General features: G+C 42.2%; 1 protein-coding gene across 1 annotated transcript in view; it reads right to left on the bottom strand.

The window, feature by feature from the left end:
* The window catches only part of ZC3HAV1 (zinc finger CCCH-type containing, antiviral 1), a 56351-nt gene that overhangs the window by 32150 nt on the left and 5622 nt on the right, over positions 1-18579 (bottom strand). The window contains exons 3-4 of the mRNA XM_025854891.2: positions 5357-5492; positions 2980-3232 (exon numbers count right to left, since the gene is read on the bottom strand). Of these exons, the coding sequence (XP_025710676.2) occupies positions 2980-3232; positions 5357-5492 (389 nt within the window). The remainder of the gene's footprint in view (positions 1-2979; positions 3233-5356; positions 5493-18579) is intronic.

An 18579-nucleotide genomic window follows, 5' to 3' on the forward strand; every position in this document is an offset into this window, starting at 1 on the left:
TACATGAGGGGTATATGTGTATAAGACGTGTATGTGTGGTGTACGTGCATGAGGGGTGTGCGTATGTGAAAGAGAGAGATGTAGTTGGTGTGTGCGATGTGTCTGTCAGTAAGATGTGCATGTGTTATGTGTGGTGTGAGGTATGTGTGTATGGTGTGAATGCATGTGTGTGTGTGTGCCGTGTACAAGTGTGTGGTCCAAGCGTATATGTGTGGTACGTGTGTTGTGTGTACATGTGTGTGGCATATGAGCCGTGCTACTGTGTGTGGAGAAGGGGAGAGAGAGGGCCTTCCTCTTCCAAACTCGGAGAGCAGCAGTAATAGAGTAAAAGCAAACATCCTTCTCCTGCCAACAAAATAATTAAGTAAATTAACCAGAAGGGATAATAAATAAAGATCTCTCTCACGTACAATGAATTTATATTGGGAAACTATGCCAGAAAACAACCCTCGAGAGGTTCCCCTCCCCTGTTCAGACAGCACTGTGATGTGGGAGAAAAAACACCAGAGGAGGGACCAGAACACATTAGTTCTGCTGCTACCTAGTGCTGTGAGGCCTTGGAAACATCCTTTTTATTTATTTATAATAAAAATGATTTAAGACTGCTTGCAATAAAAGTCATTTAAAATTTCTGAGCCTCGGGGCGCCTGGGTGGCATATAGTCAGTTAAGCATCCAATTCTTGATTTTGGCTCAGGTCATGATCTCAGGGTCCCGGGTTCAAGCCCTGCATTGGGCTCCACGCTCAGCATAGAGTCTGCTTGAGATTCTCTCTCTCTCTCTCTGTCCCTCCCATTCATGCTGTCTCTCTTTAAAATAAATAAATAAAATCCTAAAAAATAAATATAAATAAATAAAATTTCTGAGCCTCCGTCTCCTTATCAATTAAATAAGGCTAATAATACACCTTTCTTTCTTCATAGCTTTGCTGTCAGGAACAATGATGAGATATTTTTGGTGAAAAATCCCTGCTTAATTATAAAGCATTTCTCAAATATAAGGAGGTGTAATTATTTATTATGTAATACAGAATCTTCGAATTATGTATTCTATTTGCTTTATAAAATTCACCCCTCTCACATCCATTTCACAAAGGCTCAAAAAATTGCAAGGGTTAATATCATTAAACAATGTGAAAATGATTCAGGAATAGACCCGATCACTTCACACCCATCAGGGTGGCTGTTCACCTAAAAACCGAAAATAACACGTATTGATGAGGAAGTGGAGAAACTAGAAGGAACCTTGTGCACTGATGGTGGGAATACAAAATGGCGGAGCTGCTGTGAAAATGGGATGACAGTTTCTCAAAAAATTAAACCTAGAATGACCATGTGATCCAGCAACTCCGCTTCCAGGTGCATAACCAAAAAAACTGAAAGTAAGGCCTCAAGCAGATATTTGTATACCCATGTTCATAGCAGTATTACTCACAATAGCTAAAGGTAGAAGCAACTCAAGTACCCAACCAGGAATGAACGGATAAGCAAAACGTGGCATACACATACAGTGGAATGTTATGCAAAGCGAAATAAGCCAGTGTTACCAAAAGGCAAATAACCTACAATTCTATCTATATTTGGCACCTAGAGTAGTCATATTTGTGGAAACAGAAAGTCAAATGGTGGTTGCCAGGGGTTGGGCGGAGGAGGGAAGGAGGTATTTCATAGGTATAGAGTTTCAGTTCTGCAGGATGAAGTGAATTTTAGAGATTGGCTGCAAAACAGTGTGAGTGCACTTAATGCCAATGAACACTCAAAAATGGCTCAGATGTGGGGCACCTGGGTGGCTCAGTCGTTGGGCGTCTGCCTTTGGCTCAGGTCATGATCCCAGGGTCCTGGGATCAAGTCCCGCATCGGGCTCCCTGCTCAGCGGGAAGCCTGCTTCTCCCTCTCCCACTCCCCCTGCTTGTGTTCCCTCTCTCGCTGTGTCACTGTTTGTCAAATAAATAAATAAAATCTTAAAAAAAAAAAGGCTAGATGGCAAATTTTGTTAGGTATATTTTTACCGCAATTTTTAAATTATATATAATATTGTTTAGAGAGTCTTTTTTTTTTTCCAAAGGAAGGACATGCTATAACATGGGTTGGATGAACCTTGAAGACACTATGGAAGTGAAATAAGCTCATCACAAAAGTATAAATCCTATATAACTCCCCTTCTGTGAGGATGCTGCAGAGGTCAAATTCACAGAGACAGAAAACAGAATGGCAAGTTGCCAGGGGTGGGCACAGGAAGGAATGGGGTTATTGTTTACTGGGTATGGAGTTTTAGTTTGGGAAGATGGGAAAAGTTCTGGGGATGGATGGTGGTGATGGCCGACAACAGTGTGAACTGTTGTAACTACACTTAAAAAATGGTTAAAAGGATCAATTTTATGTTATCTCTTACCAGAACACAAAAGGTAAAAATAAAATACATTTTTAAAGAAACAGTACTGAGGACTGTGAATTAAATTGTGTAGAGTTTTGCATTAATGCTGGGTTTCCTGTATTAATTGTATTGTGGTTATGGAAGAGAGTGGCCCTGTTTTAAGGAAGTGCATGCTTATATACACAGGTGTGGGGGCTCCTGATGACCGCATACCTCAAACGGTCTCCCCAAAAAATGGTATATGTGTGCGTGTCAGTGTTGATATGTGCACAAAGATCGAGAGAAAGTGACAAAACAATGGCAATAAAATGTTACTGGGATAAAATGCTAACAGCTAGTGGAAAAAAAAAAGATTAGCTTTTAGAAAAATGATAAACATTTTAACAAATTGGGGGGTTGGATAGTACTTAGCATGAAAATCAAATTGCAAAATTGCACATATACTACGATTATAATGAAGTAAAAATTATGCATACATATAGACAATGTCTGAAAGCAACAACAGTCTCACGTGGTGAGATAGAATGATTATAGATGAAGTTACACTTCCCTTGTGATTTTGTTTATTTCTGTTTCTTCTGTTAAAGAAAACATTGAAAGCAGTTACCTCTGTGCCCGGAGTGTTTCTTTGGGCTGTGCTTGCTGTTGCAGATGTCCTGGATGTTTTGAACCACGCTGGAGCTGAGCCCATGCTCCCTCATGATGGCCAGCACCCTTCTGTCCATCAGATTATGGGACCTGAGGCAGTTCGTATAACCACAGTTCCCTCGGGTGAAGTGCTCACAGATGTGGAGCCTTTCACACTGTGGATACTTATCACAAACCACTCTTCGACCCTCTCCCTTATAATTTTTGCATATCTGCAGAAGAGAGAAACAAACAATAGCCAGACACAACACACCTTCCCACATCAGCCACACAGTCATTAAGGAAAGCCTAAGTCAACAAAAATGTTGACAGTAAGGAGAGATATACCAAAGGAAAAAAAAATACATGTGTCTTCCACAGTCTACAATGAGTTGTATTCAGCTGATGATTTATTTAGGGTAGAAGAGGCCTGCAAACTAACTAAATGAGGCATGAATTTAATAACCTTTTGGAAGAATCAAAATAAGATGGCCATGTCCAGCTACAGGTAGGACCAAACAGGACCCAAAGGGAGCCCTACATTACAAAGGAACCCCAAAGAGGAAGGCTATCAAGTCATTCTGTAATTAAAAGGAAGTGTGGGGGGCACCTGGCTGGCTCAGATGGTGGAGCATGTGACTCTTGATCTCAGGATTATGTTCAAGGCCCACACTGGGTGTAGAGATTACTTAAAAAGAAAATCTTCAAAAAAAAAAAAAGGACATGCGGGTCTTACTTGGCAGCTGTTGTCTCTGCTAGGCAGAACGTGACAAGGCTTCTCAAAAGGTCAACTAAAGAAGGTAATTTTTCTATTTCTTTGTAAATAGCTCTGCAGACGCATAGTTCTTACTGAAAAGAGGGCATACGTATTTTTTACTCAAGTACTGTCACGGGGGCCAGACAGTATGATGCAGGACTGGAAGAAACAGATTTCAAAGTCCCCAGCCACAGCCCTAGAACCGTCTACGTGACCTCCCCTGAATTACCTACTCCCCTGTCTCTGTTTCCTTTGCTGTGAAGGAGGAAAATATTTGCTCTGTCCCCCTAATCCAAGTTATTGAGCAGATTAAATAATAAAATATGTAAACGTGTTGTGCAAAATATAAAATGAGCTGCGAAATGTTTGATTCATTACATAAAAGAATCCCAAAGATCAAAACATTTATAAGTTGTTACAATAGACTGAGCAAACCAGATCAGCATGGTTTACTGCAATCTAGGGCTTGAAGTGTGGTCCCCGGAACAGCAACATCAGCGCCACCTGGAAACTTATCAGAAATGCAAAACCTCAGACCCCGCCCCGTATCTACAGTCAGAGTCACCAGAGGTGGGGCTCAGCACTCTGGTTTAGCAAACCCTCCAGGCGATTCCGAGGCTCACTAAAGTTTGAGAGCCAGTGTCCTCCAGAAAAAGAACAACTAGCAACTTCACAAATGACACTTCGGTTAACAATCCTAGGACTGTTCTAATGCGTAGGTAAGAATGCTCCTGGCCTTGACTGGGGCGGGACAAATAACAGCATTTCTACCTTTAATAAGCACCTTTAAATTGTACAGACTTATAAACCAGGAAGTCAGGTGTGCCTGATGCTTGTATGTTCTCACAGGGCAAGGCAAAGTGAGACAGTGTGAGCACTCTGAGGTTTTTAGGGCAGGAGTGTGTCTTGTCCACTGCTGCCTCCAAGATTTAACTCAGTGCCTACCACTTGCAGGCACTCCTAAATGTTAGTCGAATGAATGCACAACAGCAAATGAAGTGAGACCCAGAAGGATTACCTGCTTTGTGCAAGATCACACAAGTAGTCGGTGGCAGAGTCAGGACTGTGAAACTACTCAGCTTACTCTTATGTTAAGAAAGCAGGAATGGACAATATGCAAATGAATGAGTGTGGCTGGGTTCCAACAAAACCTTATTTGTAAAACCAGGTGGCAGGCCGGATTTGGCCCCTAGGCCATAGTTTGATGACCTTGGATCTAGACTGTCAAGTGACAAGAAATAAAATTATATTTCCTTTGAATCACTACATTCTGGGGTGTCTTTGGTGCAACAGCTTTGCCTATCCCCTCAACCAATATACCCTATCATCTTCCAAAACTTCAATTCAAAGACCATCTCCTTCCAAGAAGCTGCCTAGATGGACAGCATCCACTAGTCCTACCACTGTATCTTCAGATCACCTCAAATAGGAAGGAAATTGCTGGAATCTTTAGGTCACTTGGCAACAGCCAGCTGTTGACGGCTATCTGCAGAGTCTGGTGGTAACTTTGAGTCTTTTGTGCTCCTCTCCCAACACATCCATGACACAACGCTGCCAATCGTACTCTCTTTGCTGCTCAAACTAAGGAATCATAACTTACCTCGGGCATAAAAAAAGGGTCACTTTGGACGAGGAGCACTGCTAATTCCTCTTTGTTCAGTCCAGAGAGCTCATGGTTTTTCAAGACCTTGAAGTTCTCTTCTGAGAGAACGTTGTGAGAATATTTGCACAAATTCCTGGAATAAAACAACAATTGTCAGTGTTTCCACTTCACAGAAGTGAAGAGAAACAAATCATCCAGGGAACTTTTCAGTTATCAATTCCCACATCCTCTGGTAACTAATCCTGCTTAGAGAACACACTTTAAAAATATAAATTGATGAAACACCTAAATGGGGGTACAGGGGATGTATTTTTTCAAAGATTTGTTTATTTATTTATTTATTTATTTATTTATTTATTTATTTATTTATTTGAGAGAGAGAGAGAGAGCGCACATGCGCACTCTGGGGTAGAAGCAGAGGGAGAGGGACAAGCAGACTTCCCATGGAGCGCAGAGCCAGAAGTGGGGGCTCGATCCCACAACCCCGAGATCACGACCTGAACAGAAACCAAGTCAGACGCTCAACTGAATGAGCCACCCAGGAGATGTATTTTTTTCACAAATCATACACATCTATATTTTAAATTGTCACAATACTTCTTTAAACAGTATCTCCTCTAGTATACATTACTAGGGGAAAAAGTTGACAAAGAACCTAAGATCAATTTATTGGAAATGATTGCCCACTGAGGGACAAATAATAATTAGGATAATACATCTATGGACTTGGGGCACCTGGCTGGTTCAGTCCATAGAGCATGTGACACCTGATCTCAGGGCTGCGAGTTTGAGCCCCACATCGGCTGCAGAGATTACTTAAAAATAAAATCTTTAAAAGAAATATGTGTATGGACTGACAGTAAAAGTCAATGAGAAAAGAGATTCCATTTATCAAATTGTTTTAAAGATTTTATTTATTTATTAGAGAGAGAGAGAGAGCATGAGTCGGGAGGGTGGACAGAGGGAGAGGGAGAAGCAGACTCCCCTACTGAGCAGGGAGCCCAATGCAGGGCACGATCGCAGGACCCTGGGATCATGACCTGAGCTGAAGGCAGACCCTTAACCAACTGAGCCACCCAGGTGTCCCTATTTATCAAATGTGGAACAAGCTCTTAGTTGTATGTTTCAAACAACTCTACAGAAAAAGAGATAGAAATCCCTGCACTTTAAGACATTGATGACCTAGGTCCACATTGTCTTAAGAGAACACGCTCTATGATGATGGAATTGTTCTATAATCTGAGCTTTCCAAATAAGGCTACCAAGTACTTGAAACGTAGCTAGTAAGACTTTGGATCTAAATTCTCGATTTTACTTTATTTTAATTTATTTAAATTTGAATAGCCACCTGGGCCTAGTGGCTACCATCCGGATGGCAGAGATCTAGGTCTTCGGTGTTCAAAATGTAGTGGGAGAACCAGTAGTTCACCATCGCCTGAGAGCTTGTCAGAAATTCGGAGTTTCAGGCCCCACCCCAGTTATAGTGAATCAAAATCTGCCTTTCAACAACATCCCTAAATGACTTAATGACATTAAGGTCCAAGAAGCACTGATTTAGATCTTCGAGAAACCCTGATAGCAATGTTGTTTTCATTAGACAAAAGTAATTTGTCAGTTATCAGCATCCACATAACAAACTCATTCCTCTTTTTAACTTACATATGCTACCTACAATTATAGCCAAAGTCCTCAGATTTATGGTTTTAATAGTTATTAATATGATGGGATATTAATATTTTCTAGTTTGTACGACAATCATCAAATTGTCAGGTGGTTAGGTAATGGCCGATTTTCACTATATAAATAGCATGGCTACAATTACCTTTGTACAAATAACCTTCCATCTTCTATAATATTTTCCTGGGATTTATTCCCTTGGGACTATTGCCTCAAAGGACACAGTAATTTTCTTGGCAACTTGTTTCATTTTGATCTACTGCTCTCCAGGAAACACACCAGCAATCTGTGAGTGTGTCTATTTCCCTACAAGCACACTAACAAGAAGTTTTATCACTTCTGCTACTTCAGTAGGTATGAAATAGACTTATGCTTTTAATTTGCACTTTCTTTATTAACAAGACTGAAGTATTCCCAAATGTTGGCTTGATGCTTATATTTCCTTACTTAGTCCTTACTTTCCTTGCTTCCTATTTGTTTGTATTTGTTAACTGTTTATCTATAGTAGAGAATGGTTACTGACCTACAGATTTATAACTGTTCTTTATACTTTTAAAAATCAATCATTACCAGCCTTGTTTATTTCAAATAGTTTTGCATTTTCCCCCCTTTTTACCAAGAACTTTAATTAAGGTTGCCACTGCTAAATTTTTATATGATCAGACCCTTCCAATTTGCCTTTCATAATTTTAGTACTTGAGAAATTAACTCCTCCACCATAGTGAGATAACTATATTATACCATTTTGTTTCACTTGTAAAAGAGGTATCTTCAACTATAATTCTTTAAAACATCTGGAGCTTATTATGACAAATAAGGTCAGAAAGGGACAGAAATGCTTTACATCAACTCTTCTAAATAATAATCCTATTCTTTTTTTAAGACAGTGAGGGAGGAGGAAAGGGACAGAGGGAGGGGGAGAGGGAGAGGGAGAGTCTTAAGCAGGTTCTGTACCCAGTGCATCTGCCTTCGGCTCAGGTCATGATCCCGGGGTCCTGGGATCGAGCCCCGCATCGGGCTCCCCGCTCAGCGGGAAGCCTGCTTCTCCCTCTGCCGCTCTCCCAACCTGGGTCCCCTCTCTCGTTGTGCCTCCCTCTGTCAAATAAAAAAATAAAATCTTCAAAAAAAAAAAAAAGGAATCAGACACTTAACCAACTGAGCCATCCAGGCACCCTCAATAATAATCCTATTAAATAGGATTCCTTTCTTATTATTCTGTAATTCTGGACTATTGTGTGTTAATCTTGTAACTAACTTAGAACTGTTGTAATCTCTATTGGGATTTTATCAATCTACTGTTCTGCTTTAAATCTAATACAACTTAAATCTCCTTTGCGCCAGATTTTAAATATTAATGGAATAATTTATCACATCATTGGCTTACTCCTTTTCCAAAAACTCTTTAGTGTGCTTACCTATTATTTTCTCTATAGAAATTTTATTATGGTTCTGTCAATTTCCATAAAAACATCATATTGAGAATCTAATTTGTGTTAACTCCATAAATTAGACCAGATATTATGTCATCTTAACTACATTAATCTTCTGATTCTGAAACAGAAACTGTCTCTCCATTTATTCAAGTTCTATTTTTCTTAGGGAGAATTAAAATCTTTCTTTTAATAGTTTTCTTCCATTTCCCAAATATTAAACATTTATCTGTTGCCACTATGTTTTAGTTGTCACTAATGAGCAGAAATGCAAACAACTTTGCAAAATTATCTTACCGAAGCTGATAATTTTTTAATGTAAATATCTAGATAAAAGTTATTCTCTAAGAATTAATCTTTACAAGTCACTTATTCGGGGCGCCTGGGTGGCTCAGTCATTAAGCATCTGCCTTCGGCTCAGGTCAGGATCCCAGGATCCTGGGATCGAGCCCCACATCGGGCTCCCTGCTCGGCGGGAAGCCTGCTTCTCCCTCTGCCACTCCCCCTGCTTGTGTTCCCTCTCTCACTGTCTGTCTCTCCGTCAAATAAATAAATAAAAATCTTTAAATAAACAAACAAACAAATAAATAAATAGAAGTCACTTATTCTGGGGCGCCTGGCTGGCTCAGTCAGTAGAGCACGTGAATCTTGATCTCAGGGTCATAAGTTTGAGCCCCATGTTGAGTGTAGAGATTACTAAAAAAAAAAAAAAAAGTCACTATTCAAATGCTGCTGTCTATGTGTAAGGCATTTCTGAAACCTTCTGGAATTGCCTTCAGATCTAGCTGTGAAACCTCCGTAAAAACAAACAAACAAACAAACAAACACAGAATCAATGACTGTGTGAGCTACCATCTGAGCCCTTAAAACCCAACCAGCCCTCCCATGCACTTTGCTTCATAGAGAAGTCGAGGGCAGCTGATCAGGCTCTGGGAACAGCCTCTACCCTAGCCATTTCCCCAGGCGGGTGTCTGTGTCTCTGGCACTCTTTGATAAAGCTGATTTCAGCTCTCTCAGCTTGCTTTGGGGTTCTGTGGTTTCAGATATGGCTGCTCCCAGCAATCCCCACTACCCAAGGCCCTCAGCAGCTGGGCTAAGACTCCACCTGATCACTCCTCCCACCCCCCAAGGGAAGGGGGAATCTGGAGAAAATCTACAGTCGTTGGGTGGCGGGGGGGGGGGGGCTGTCCTCAGCCTCCAGCCCAGGCAGAAAACCCCTCCATCCCCAGATGAATGGGAGACTCATTAACTATAAGGCCCCTCACTCCACCGGCCAGTGCCATTGATGATCCCCCCACTGAACTCTACCTCTGAAACTAATAATATACTATATGTTAATTAATTGAATTTAAATTAAAACAAATGATCCCCTTGCTATGGAGCTGAAAATGACCTTCTGTCTCAGAGATACCTGACAGCTGTTACTGGAAAGGAATTTAGTGATCTTTGCTTTCTCTTCAGCCTTCAACGCAGACATCCCGCCCCCGGTGCCATGACTATGGCCCCTCTCTTATGGCGAAATTAGGATCATAAAAGAGGACCCAGCCACTCTCCAGGTCACAGCTAGATGCAGCAATGGTCCTACCTGTCCTGGCTGAGGAGGAGTAGGGCACTTCCAAGGTCTCTGAAGTCAACATTTCCTTTAAATAACTAGAGGCCACCAGGCAGCCTAATGGTTCTGTCTGGAACCCTGAGTCTCTAGGCTTTTCCATGCTCACCCAGGACACTCATGCCTGGCACTGCACTGGCTGGGTCCTTGCGGCAGCCTGTCTGAAGGCTCAGTTTCACTTGTCATTTCTCACATTCACCCTCAGGCAAACTGCTCATTCCTCTAGATTCGGGACACTCACCCTGCACCCAGCTTCAGTCTGCAACATCTACGTCTAGCCTTGGTCTCTGACCGGCAGCCGCCTCCCTGGGAGGCCCTATTCCATTTTCCCACATTCCCTAGACTGCTCCCCACTTCTCAGAGGATTTTGCTTTACCCTAATTTCAGCATATTGGTCAGCCACAAGGGGGGGGCAGTTTGTGCTCACCTCCTTGGGAGTAAGCCCCGGAGGACAAAGACCCAGGTTTGTTACATGTTTACTAAGGGACAGGAACTCTGCATCTGTTATTCAATAAGTAACATGGTATGCCTATGAGGAAGCGGTTTACTTTTTACTTTGGTAAACTGAGGCTGATAAAATGAGATATCAAAAAAATAAAATGGAGAAATCCAAGGTAACTCAAATAAGAGGAAGATCTGATAAATGAACCCCAATCTCAAAGAAAACAAAACCAAAAAAAAAAAACAAAAAACGAAACCTAATCTGGAAAAACAAAAGCAGATCAAAATTTTTCCAAACCAAAAGGCTGGGGCAGGGAGAAGGAAAAAAAAGCCCTTCTGGATTAAAGAACTGTTCCCCAGCACTCAACGGAAAATGGAGAGCAGAGGACAAGGAGAGCGCATCTACGAGACTCTGGTCAAGGTGGGGGCAGGCACACAGCAAATGACAGAAACTACTTCTTAGGACTGGCATTGGGCGGACAAGCTCAGCAGAACCGGTCACTGTTAGCGCTTGACGGAAGTCATATTTTAGGTTTAAGGTGGCAGAAGCTTCCTTCCCACATTCTGCTGATCACTCTGCCCCAGCTCCAGGTCCCTAATATCCACCAGGAGGCTTCAGCCTGGAAACAGCGGGAAAAGTCTGCCATGGCTTCTTCGGGTTTGCTACATCAGTTTCTCAAAGTGAGGTTCCCCAGACTAGCATCCCTGGGAGGATGTCAGAAATGCAAATTCTCAGTCCCCTCCCAGACCTACTGGTTGGGTCTCAAGCTCTAGGCGTGCGTCAGAATCGTGTAGAAGGTTTGCTAGAACACAGACTGCTGGGCTCCACCCCCAGAGTTTCTGATCAGTAGGTCTGAGGTGGGGACTGAGGATTTGCATTTCTAACAAGGGCCCAGGTGATGCTGTTGTCGGCCGGGACCAGGACTCCACTTGGGAGGAGACTCAAGCTGTCTTCTCCAACGAAGGACAATGGGACCTGCAGAAGGCGGGCGCACAGCCACAGGGACTCCCCACCTACCAGCACAGAGAAGAGCTCTCCTACAAACCATTATGAACCGCCCAGGGGAAAGCAAGTGTTTGCAGAATTCTGCCTGCACTTGGAGCAGATAAACTTCAAACAGTGTGAGCTAGGAAAGGAGACGATAACTTTTAAAAAAAAAAAAAGAGCAAAGATGGCCTTGAAAGAACATAATTGTCTCAGTTTTGGGAATCTCTGGCCAAAGCCTAAAAACAAATGACCTTTTCACTTTTCTCTTCCAGCCACAGAACAAAATGTTATTTTAACCCTGGCAATAAATCCTCCCCCGCACCTCAGATGAGGTCTGGGCAATAGAGTGGCTCTCATCCCTGGCTATACACAATAATCAACTGGGGAGTGTTTAGAAATACCTAAGCCTAACCCTCGGAGACTGATTTAATTTGACAGGGGGTGGCAGGTGATTCTACCGTGCAGCTGGAGCTGAGAATCGCTAGTTGGGCTCGTCAGATCAGAGTCTAAGCTAGGTTCCTGAACTAGATGGTCACCTCGGAGCTCTTGTGCTTCCCAAGCTGGTAAACACAGAGCCAGCTCTGGGCTCCACAACCAGACCCACAGGGAAAAGATAACAACCTAAGCGAGAGTTTTGTTTTTTTGACAGTAATTTGTCTCAAAATACCCCTCCCCTTCTCTACTCATCCCTTCTGCTCCCCAACACCTTGTGGGCAGGGATTGATAAAAAACAGAGTTGATTTGTACAGAAAACAGGAAATAGCTCACTACACTATAAACCAGGTGAAAAAGGAAGCAGGACACGTGAAAGATAAAATCTAGAGAACGCTGGTCTAAAGAGGAAAATGTCACTGATCAAAAAACAACCGTAATGAAGTATTATTTCAAAGCCATGAGACTCCCATTCCCTATGTTTGTATTGCTGATGTTCAAGGTTAAACTGCCAGGCTACTAGAGGTAGGGGTGGCTCGGTGAATCTGGGAGCTGTGATAGGATGGGAAAAATCAGAGTGGGCCAATAGAGAGCACGGGAGCAGCACAAGGAACCGTCTGCGGGAAGAGGAGCTGAAGAAAGGAGCTGGTTCGAACCACAACTGTACTACCTGGAACCTACAAGGTGCAAAGAAGAGCAGGCCAGCCAACTGAGGCCACAGGGCAAGCTCCAGGCGCACCTGCTACAGGCCATGGCCCTGGGGACGGAATGCGCCCGGTTGACTGCAAGACTCTGGGCAGCAGAGGGCAATAGGAGAGGAAGAGGCCTGTGGAGGATGGGAGGGGTGGGGGCTCCAAGGACCTGTGTGTAGTCTATTGTACCAAGAGTGGGGCACCCAGAAATCATCTCTTTGTTACTGCAGACAATGCCTCCCGTCTCCAGCGCTCCCAGTTAGTGTTGCCCGTTAGAATCACCTAGGGACTTCTAAAAAAATCTCGGTGCCCAAGCCATACGCCAGATCCATTAAAACAGAATCTGTAGGGGGAGGAGCCGGGCTTCAGGATTCTTTTAAAGACTCCTCAAGTGATTCCAATGGGGAGCAAAGTTTGGGAACGGTCACCCCAAGTCCACATCAGGACTGAGAAAAAGCATAAGAAGTGAAGAGTAAAGCATTCAGGGGTGGTGGTGGTTTTGCCAGAAGCTTGACAATTAGAAAAAGGGAGCCCCCAAGATCCTCCTTCCCTTCTGCCCCTGCCATACTCCCCAACATCAATCCCTCTGGAAGTGAAGAGGAAGATTCATATAAACTAGAGAGAAAGATTAATAAACTGTTTAATGGTGGTTTGAAGATTAGTGGGAAAGAAAGGGGCAGAAGCCTCTAGAACAGCCTGTTTGCCATCGAAAGCATATGCTCGATAAATATTTGTTGATGGAGTGGCAAGAATGCCCCATGTTTCCTGTATGTCTTGTGGTTCTATCATAGAAAAGTAACAGGTCACCCTAACCTTGGAGAAAGCAATACTTTTTTTCAACTTCTGTTCACTCTGCACTAAAGAATCCACCCCATTTCTCTTTTATGCACTCAAAGTTTGAAGCCACATAAAACCCTGCTTTTGCAATCTGCCCGGAAGCACACCCTTGCAAAAGAATGCGTAGGGCGAGGGTGAAAATGCAGATCCCTAGGCCCAATCCACTCCCCCCAAACCGGAATCTCTGATATGGGACATGGAAATCTGCGTCGTAGTAAGCTCTCCCCAAGTGATTCAGATATATATCAAAGTTTGAGAAGTAGTGCTCCAAAGCTGGCTACCTACTATACCCCAGGGGCTACCCAAAACTGATACCTCAGAGCACAGGAAAAAAATTGTTACAGCTCTTTATATACATATTTTTACTTAAAAAAGTAAAAAATTATTGCCTGGGCTATCAGAGTCGGAGAAGTAGAGAGGATCAACTAGTTAAATCAGAAGGTGCACAAGATAACCTTTAGAACTAATAGAAATTTTCTTTTTTCTTTTTCTAATAGAAATTTTCTGTATCTTGGTCATGGTGATGGTTACATGGGTGTATATCCATTTATCAAGACTTTTCAACCTGAATAGTTTAAATGGGTACATTTTACTGTATGTAAATCAGAGAAAGTTGATTTTAGAGTTTTTTAAAAGATAAAAAAAATGAGTCAACATTTAACATCCAAATTAAGAGTTATATGTTAGTTACGTGATTTTTAAATAAATATACACATAATAGGAATATATGCTTAAAATGTTCTCTGAGAGGAGTGAAGAATGAAAATGTTTGGAAACTACCCCCTTAGGTGACCTGATGCTCTGAGTTGGTCTGAAACGGATGAAAGTCTTCCTCAGTGTGGAGGAACGAAAAGGATGTCGAAACAGGGCTCCACTCTCTCCTCAAAACTTTTGTCCAGCTCCTCTGTTCCGACTTGTTTAAACTGACTCCTCACTGGGCCTGAAATCCTAGGTACTCCTGGATTCTTTTACTCCTTTTCCACCCCCATCCTGGGGCCTTGCCAATTCCAGAGTAGCCTGTAGGTAAAGATCAAAGATACCTGTTTGGAAGTAAATATGGTCAGGAGCAGTAAGCAAATTAGAACCCTTTTACAGAAAGAAAACCACCCTGTATTTGTTTTCTCTGTTCACTTCTGCCATCTCTCTATTATGTGAAAAGTAGAAAATATTTTGTTGATTCAGATGCTTCTTTGTCCCTTACTCAACATTTTATCAAGATTCACAAGATCACTTACGATGTTGTTACATCTCTTAGCTTAATTTCTGCAGAAAGCGGCAAGAATTGAAAGTCGGATTCGGCCACATGAAAATAAACATGAAGCAAATCTAAAAAGAGAATAAAAATTCCCAAATGATTCTTTCGGGGCACACGCCCCTCTGGGCCCTGATGTCGCAGAAAACCCAACAGCTAGATTCCACGGACAGAGCGCTCAGTAACTGAAAGAACTTCCAGGAAGACTCCTCTTTGGCAAATACACCACACGGATGACATGTAACATGCGAAAGTAAAAAGCAAACCTTTAAAACATTAAGCTAAGTAAAGGAAGCCACACAACGGGACAAATACTGCATGATTCCACGTGTAAGAAACCTCCAGAATAAGGCAAATCTATGGAGACGACAAGTAAATTAGAGGTTGCAGTGGGGGGAAGGCAGAGGGGAGAGCAGGATGACTGCTGACTGGTGTAGGGTTTCTGTTGGGCTGAGGAGAATGTTCTGGAACCAGAGAGTGGTAATGATTGCACAACATCATGAATGTACTTATTGCCATTGAACTGTACACTTTTTTTTTTTCCAGTGTGGAGGTCATTCCTCTTTTTTGTTTGTTTTTAATTCTAATTCCAGCATAGTTAATACACAGGGTTATATTAGTTTCAGGCGTCTGTTCTAGTGATGCAACAATTCTATCCATTACTCAGTGCTCATCAAGATAAGTGTGAACTTTGCACTTGAAAATGGTAAATGAGCATTAGGTCTTAAAATGGCTAGAGATCCAGAAATATATAAAGAATTAAAACCACAGTGAGGTATGATTTTTGCACTGCTTGTGTTGGCACAAATTTTAAAGGGCTGATGATGTCCCCTCCGGGTGGGCTTGCAGCTGTTTGCTGCAGCCTCCTTCGCCCAGCAAAGCAATAAAGCTATTGTACCTCTTTCCAGCCATCCTCACCTGCACCCCTTCCCCCCCAAAAAGGCCGATGTTGTCAAATGGCGAGGATATGAAGCAAGTGAATGCTCGTATTCTTCCGATGGGAGTAAAACCTGGTATACACGCTTGGAAAACAATTTGGTATTAAAAACCTAAAGATAAATCTACTAGTAGATACTAGTCTTGCACGTGTACACAAGGAGAGATATACCATAATATTCAATACATTATGGTTTCTAGTACCAAAAAATTAAAAACACTCTAAATTTTTATAAGAGAAATTAATATATAAATTGCACACATTCATACAAAAGAAAGCTATACATTTGAAAGAACTAAAGCAGTCCCTCTCCTAAAAAGTGTGGGACTCAGGGCAAGATAAAATGGAAGTCCATGCACCAAGCACCTAAACATTTAAAAGTACAAAATCAAGCTATGAAATGGTTCAATAAAATATGTTCTGTCTTCCCATCTTGGGACGCCTGGGTGGCTCAGTCAGTTAAGTGTCTGCCTTTGGCTCAGGTCATGATCCTGGGGTCCTGGGATCGAGCCCTGCATCGGGCTTCTTGCTCAGTGGGGAGCCTGCTTCTCCCTCCGCCTGCTGCTCCCCCTGCTTGTGCTCTCTCCATCAAATAAATAAAATAAAATCTTAAGAAAAAAACATGTGTTCTGTCTTCCTATCTTGACAAACATACTTGCAAAATGACCAGGAAATCCACGTGTGAATTCTTCTCAGACTCCTCCGAGTTCTCTGATAAAACACGTGAGAATGAAGCAAGTCGGCCCTGGCTTCCAACCCTGACCCACCCCTTCTCCCTTCCCACCCCAGGCTGTGTCCCACACTGCTACAGCCATCATCACAGGCAATGATCTTGCCAGCCACATGCAGGAAGACCTGGGGAAGAAGCCCATCCAGGCCTGCAAGCGGGCCTGAGAATTCCAGGGTCCCTGGAACCCAGAACACGGTCTAGAATGAAAGTGGGCATTGCAGGTGCTAGATGGGCATGATTCTTTGGCCCCATGGACTCCTCAAAGAATGAGTAGGGATATTAACCAAAAGACGGCCAGAGGGGCTCCTGGGTGGCTCAGTCGGTGAAGCGTCTGCCTTCAGCTCAAGTCATGATCCCAGGGTCCTGGGACTGAGTCCCGCATCATCATCGTCATCATCATCATCATCATCATCATCAGGATCCCTGCTCAGTGGGGAGCCTGCTTCTCCCTTTCCCTCTGCCTGCCACTCACCCTGCTTGTGCTCTCTGGCTCTCCATCAAATAAATAAAATCTTAATAATAAATAAATAAATAAATAAATAAATAAATAAATAAATAAATAAAAAATGCGGCCAGAACTAGGACTGTAAAGCAGAGGGCCCAGGGCAGAAGTCCAACTTGTCCAGGTCTCAAGATGGTACAGAAACACAAACAAGTGAGTGTCAGAATCATCATGCTGTGCACACAAAAGCAAATAAATCAAGTATTTGCACACCTAGTATCGATATCATTTATAGGCGCGAGAACAGGCAAAACCATACTAAATATTGCTTAGAAATACATGCATATAGTAAAAAAAATAATACACGTATGGGAAAAACAAAAACCAAATGCAGAGTAGCATCAGTAGGATTGTAAATTGGTACACCACTATGGGAAACGACAGAGATTCCTCAAAAAATTAAAAATAGAACTACCGTATAATCAGCAATCCCACTTCTAGATAGATATCCAAAAGAAATGACATCATTATCTCAAAGAGGTATCTGCACTCCCATGTTCAATGCAGCATTATTCACAACAGCCAAGACATGGAAACAACCTAAACGTCCATCAATAAATGAATGGATAAAGAAAATGTGGGATACAGACACAGACGTAGATAATAAAGTGTTCATCCTTAGTTCTTTTTTTTTTAAGATTTTATTTATTTAGGGGCTCCTGGGTGGCTCAGTCGGTTAAGTGTCTGCCTTCAGCTCAGGTCGTGATCCCAGGATCCTGGGATCGAGCCCCCCATCGGGCTCCTTGCTCAGCAGGGAGCCTGCTTCTCCCTCTGCCCACTCCCCCTGCTTGTGTTCCCTCTCTCTGACAAATAAATAAATAAAATATTAAAGAAAAAAGGAATATGTATAATTCAGCCATAAAAAGAAAGAAATCCTGCCATTTGCAACAACATGGATAAAGCTAAAAGACATACTAAGTGACATAAGCCAGATAGACAAATATTGTATGATCTCTCTTGTATGTGGAATCTAAAAAGTCAAGTTCATGGAAAGTAGAATGGTGGCTGCCAGGGACTAGAGTGGGAGGTGGGAGTAATACAGGATGCAAATTTTCAGTTATAAGATGAATAAATTCTGGAGATCTAAGGGACACCATGGTGGCTATAGATGATAATAATGTATACTTGAAATTTGCTAAGAAAGTTGATCATAAGTGTTTCTACCATCAAAAAAAAAAAGGAGCAAATAGATGAGGAGATAGGTTAATTAGCTTGACTGAGGAAATTATTTCACAGTGTATACATATATCAAAATATCACAGGGGTGCCAGGCTGGCTCAGTCCTGGAGCATGAGGCTCTTGATCTCAAGATCTGGAGTTTGAGCCCCACTTTGGGGGTACAGATTACTTAAAAAAAAGGAAAACAAAATATCACATTGTATACCTTAAGTATATACAATGTTTCTTAGTCAATGACATCTTATTAAAGCTTAAGAGAAAAAAAGAACAGTATTTATCTCTATCACCTTTAAGATGGGGGAGATGATCAAGAAAGGGAATTCAGGGGCACCTGGGTGGCTTAGTCGGTTAGGCGTTCCACCCTTGATATCAGCGTGGTGAGTTCAAGCCCCATGGTGGGCTCCACGCTGGGCATGGAGCCTACTTTAAAAAAAAAGAGAGAATTTGGGGGGAGGGTTAAATGAGTAATATTGTATTTCTGAAGCTGATTCATGAGTACACAGATAACTCATTG

This window comes from Callorhinus ursinus, unplaced genomic scaffold, assembly GCF_003265705.2.
Source record: "Callorhinus ursinus isolate GAN/ISIS: 27379988/994484 unplaced genomic scaffold, GSC_fseal_2.0 scaffold12, whole genome shotgun sequence".
In the NCBI taxonomy this organism is placed as follows: Eukaryota; Metazoa; Chordata; class Mammalia; order Carnivora; family Otariidae; genus Callorhinus; species Callorhinus ursinus.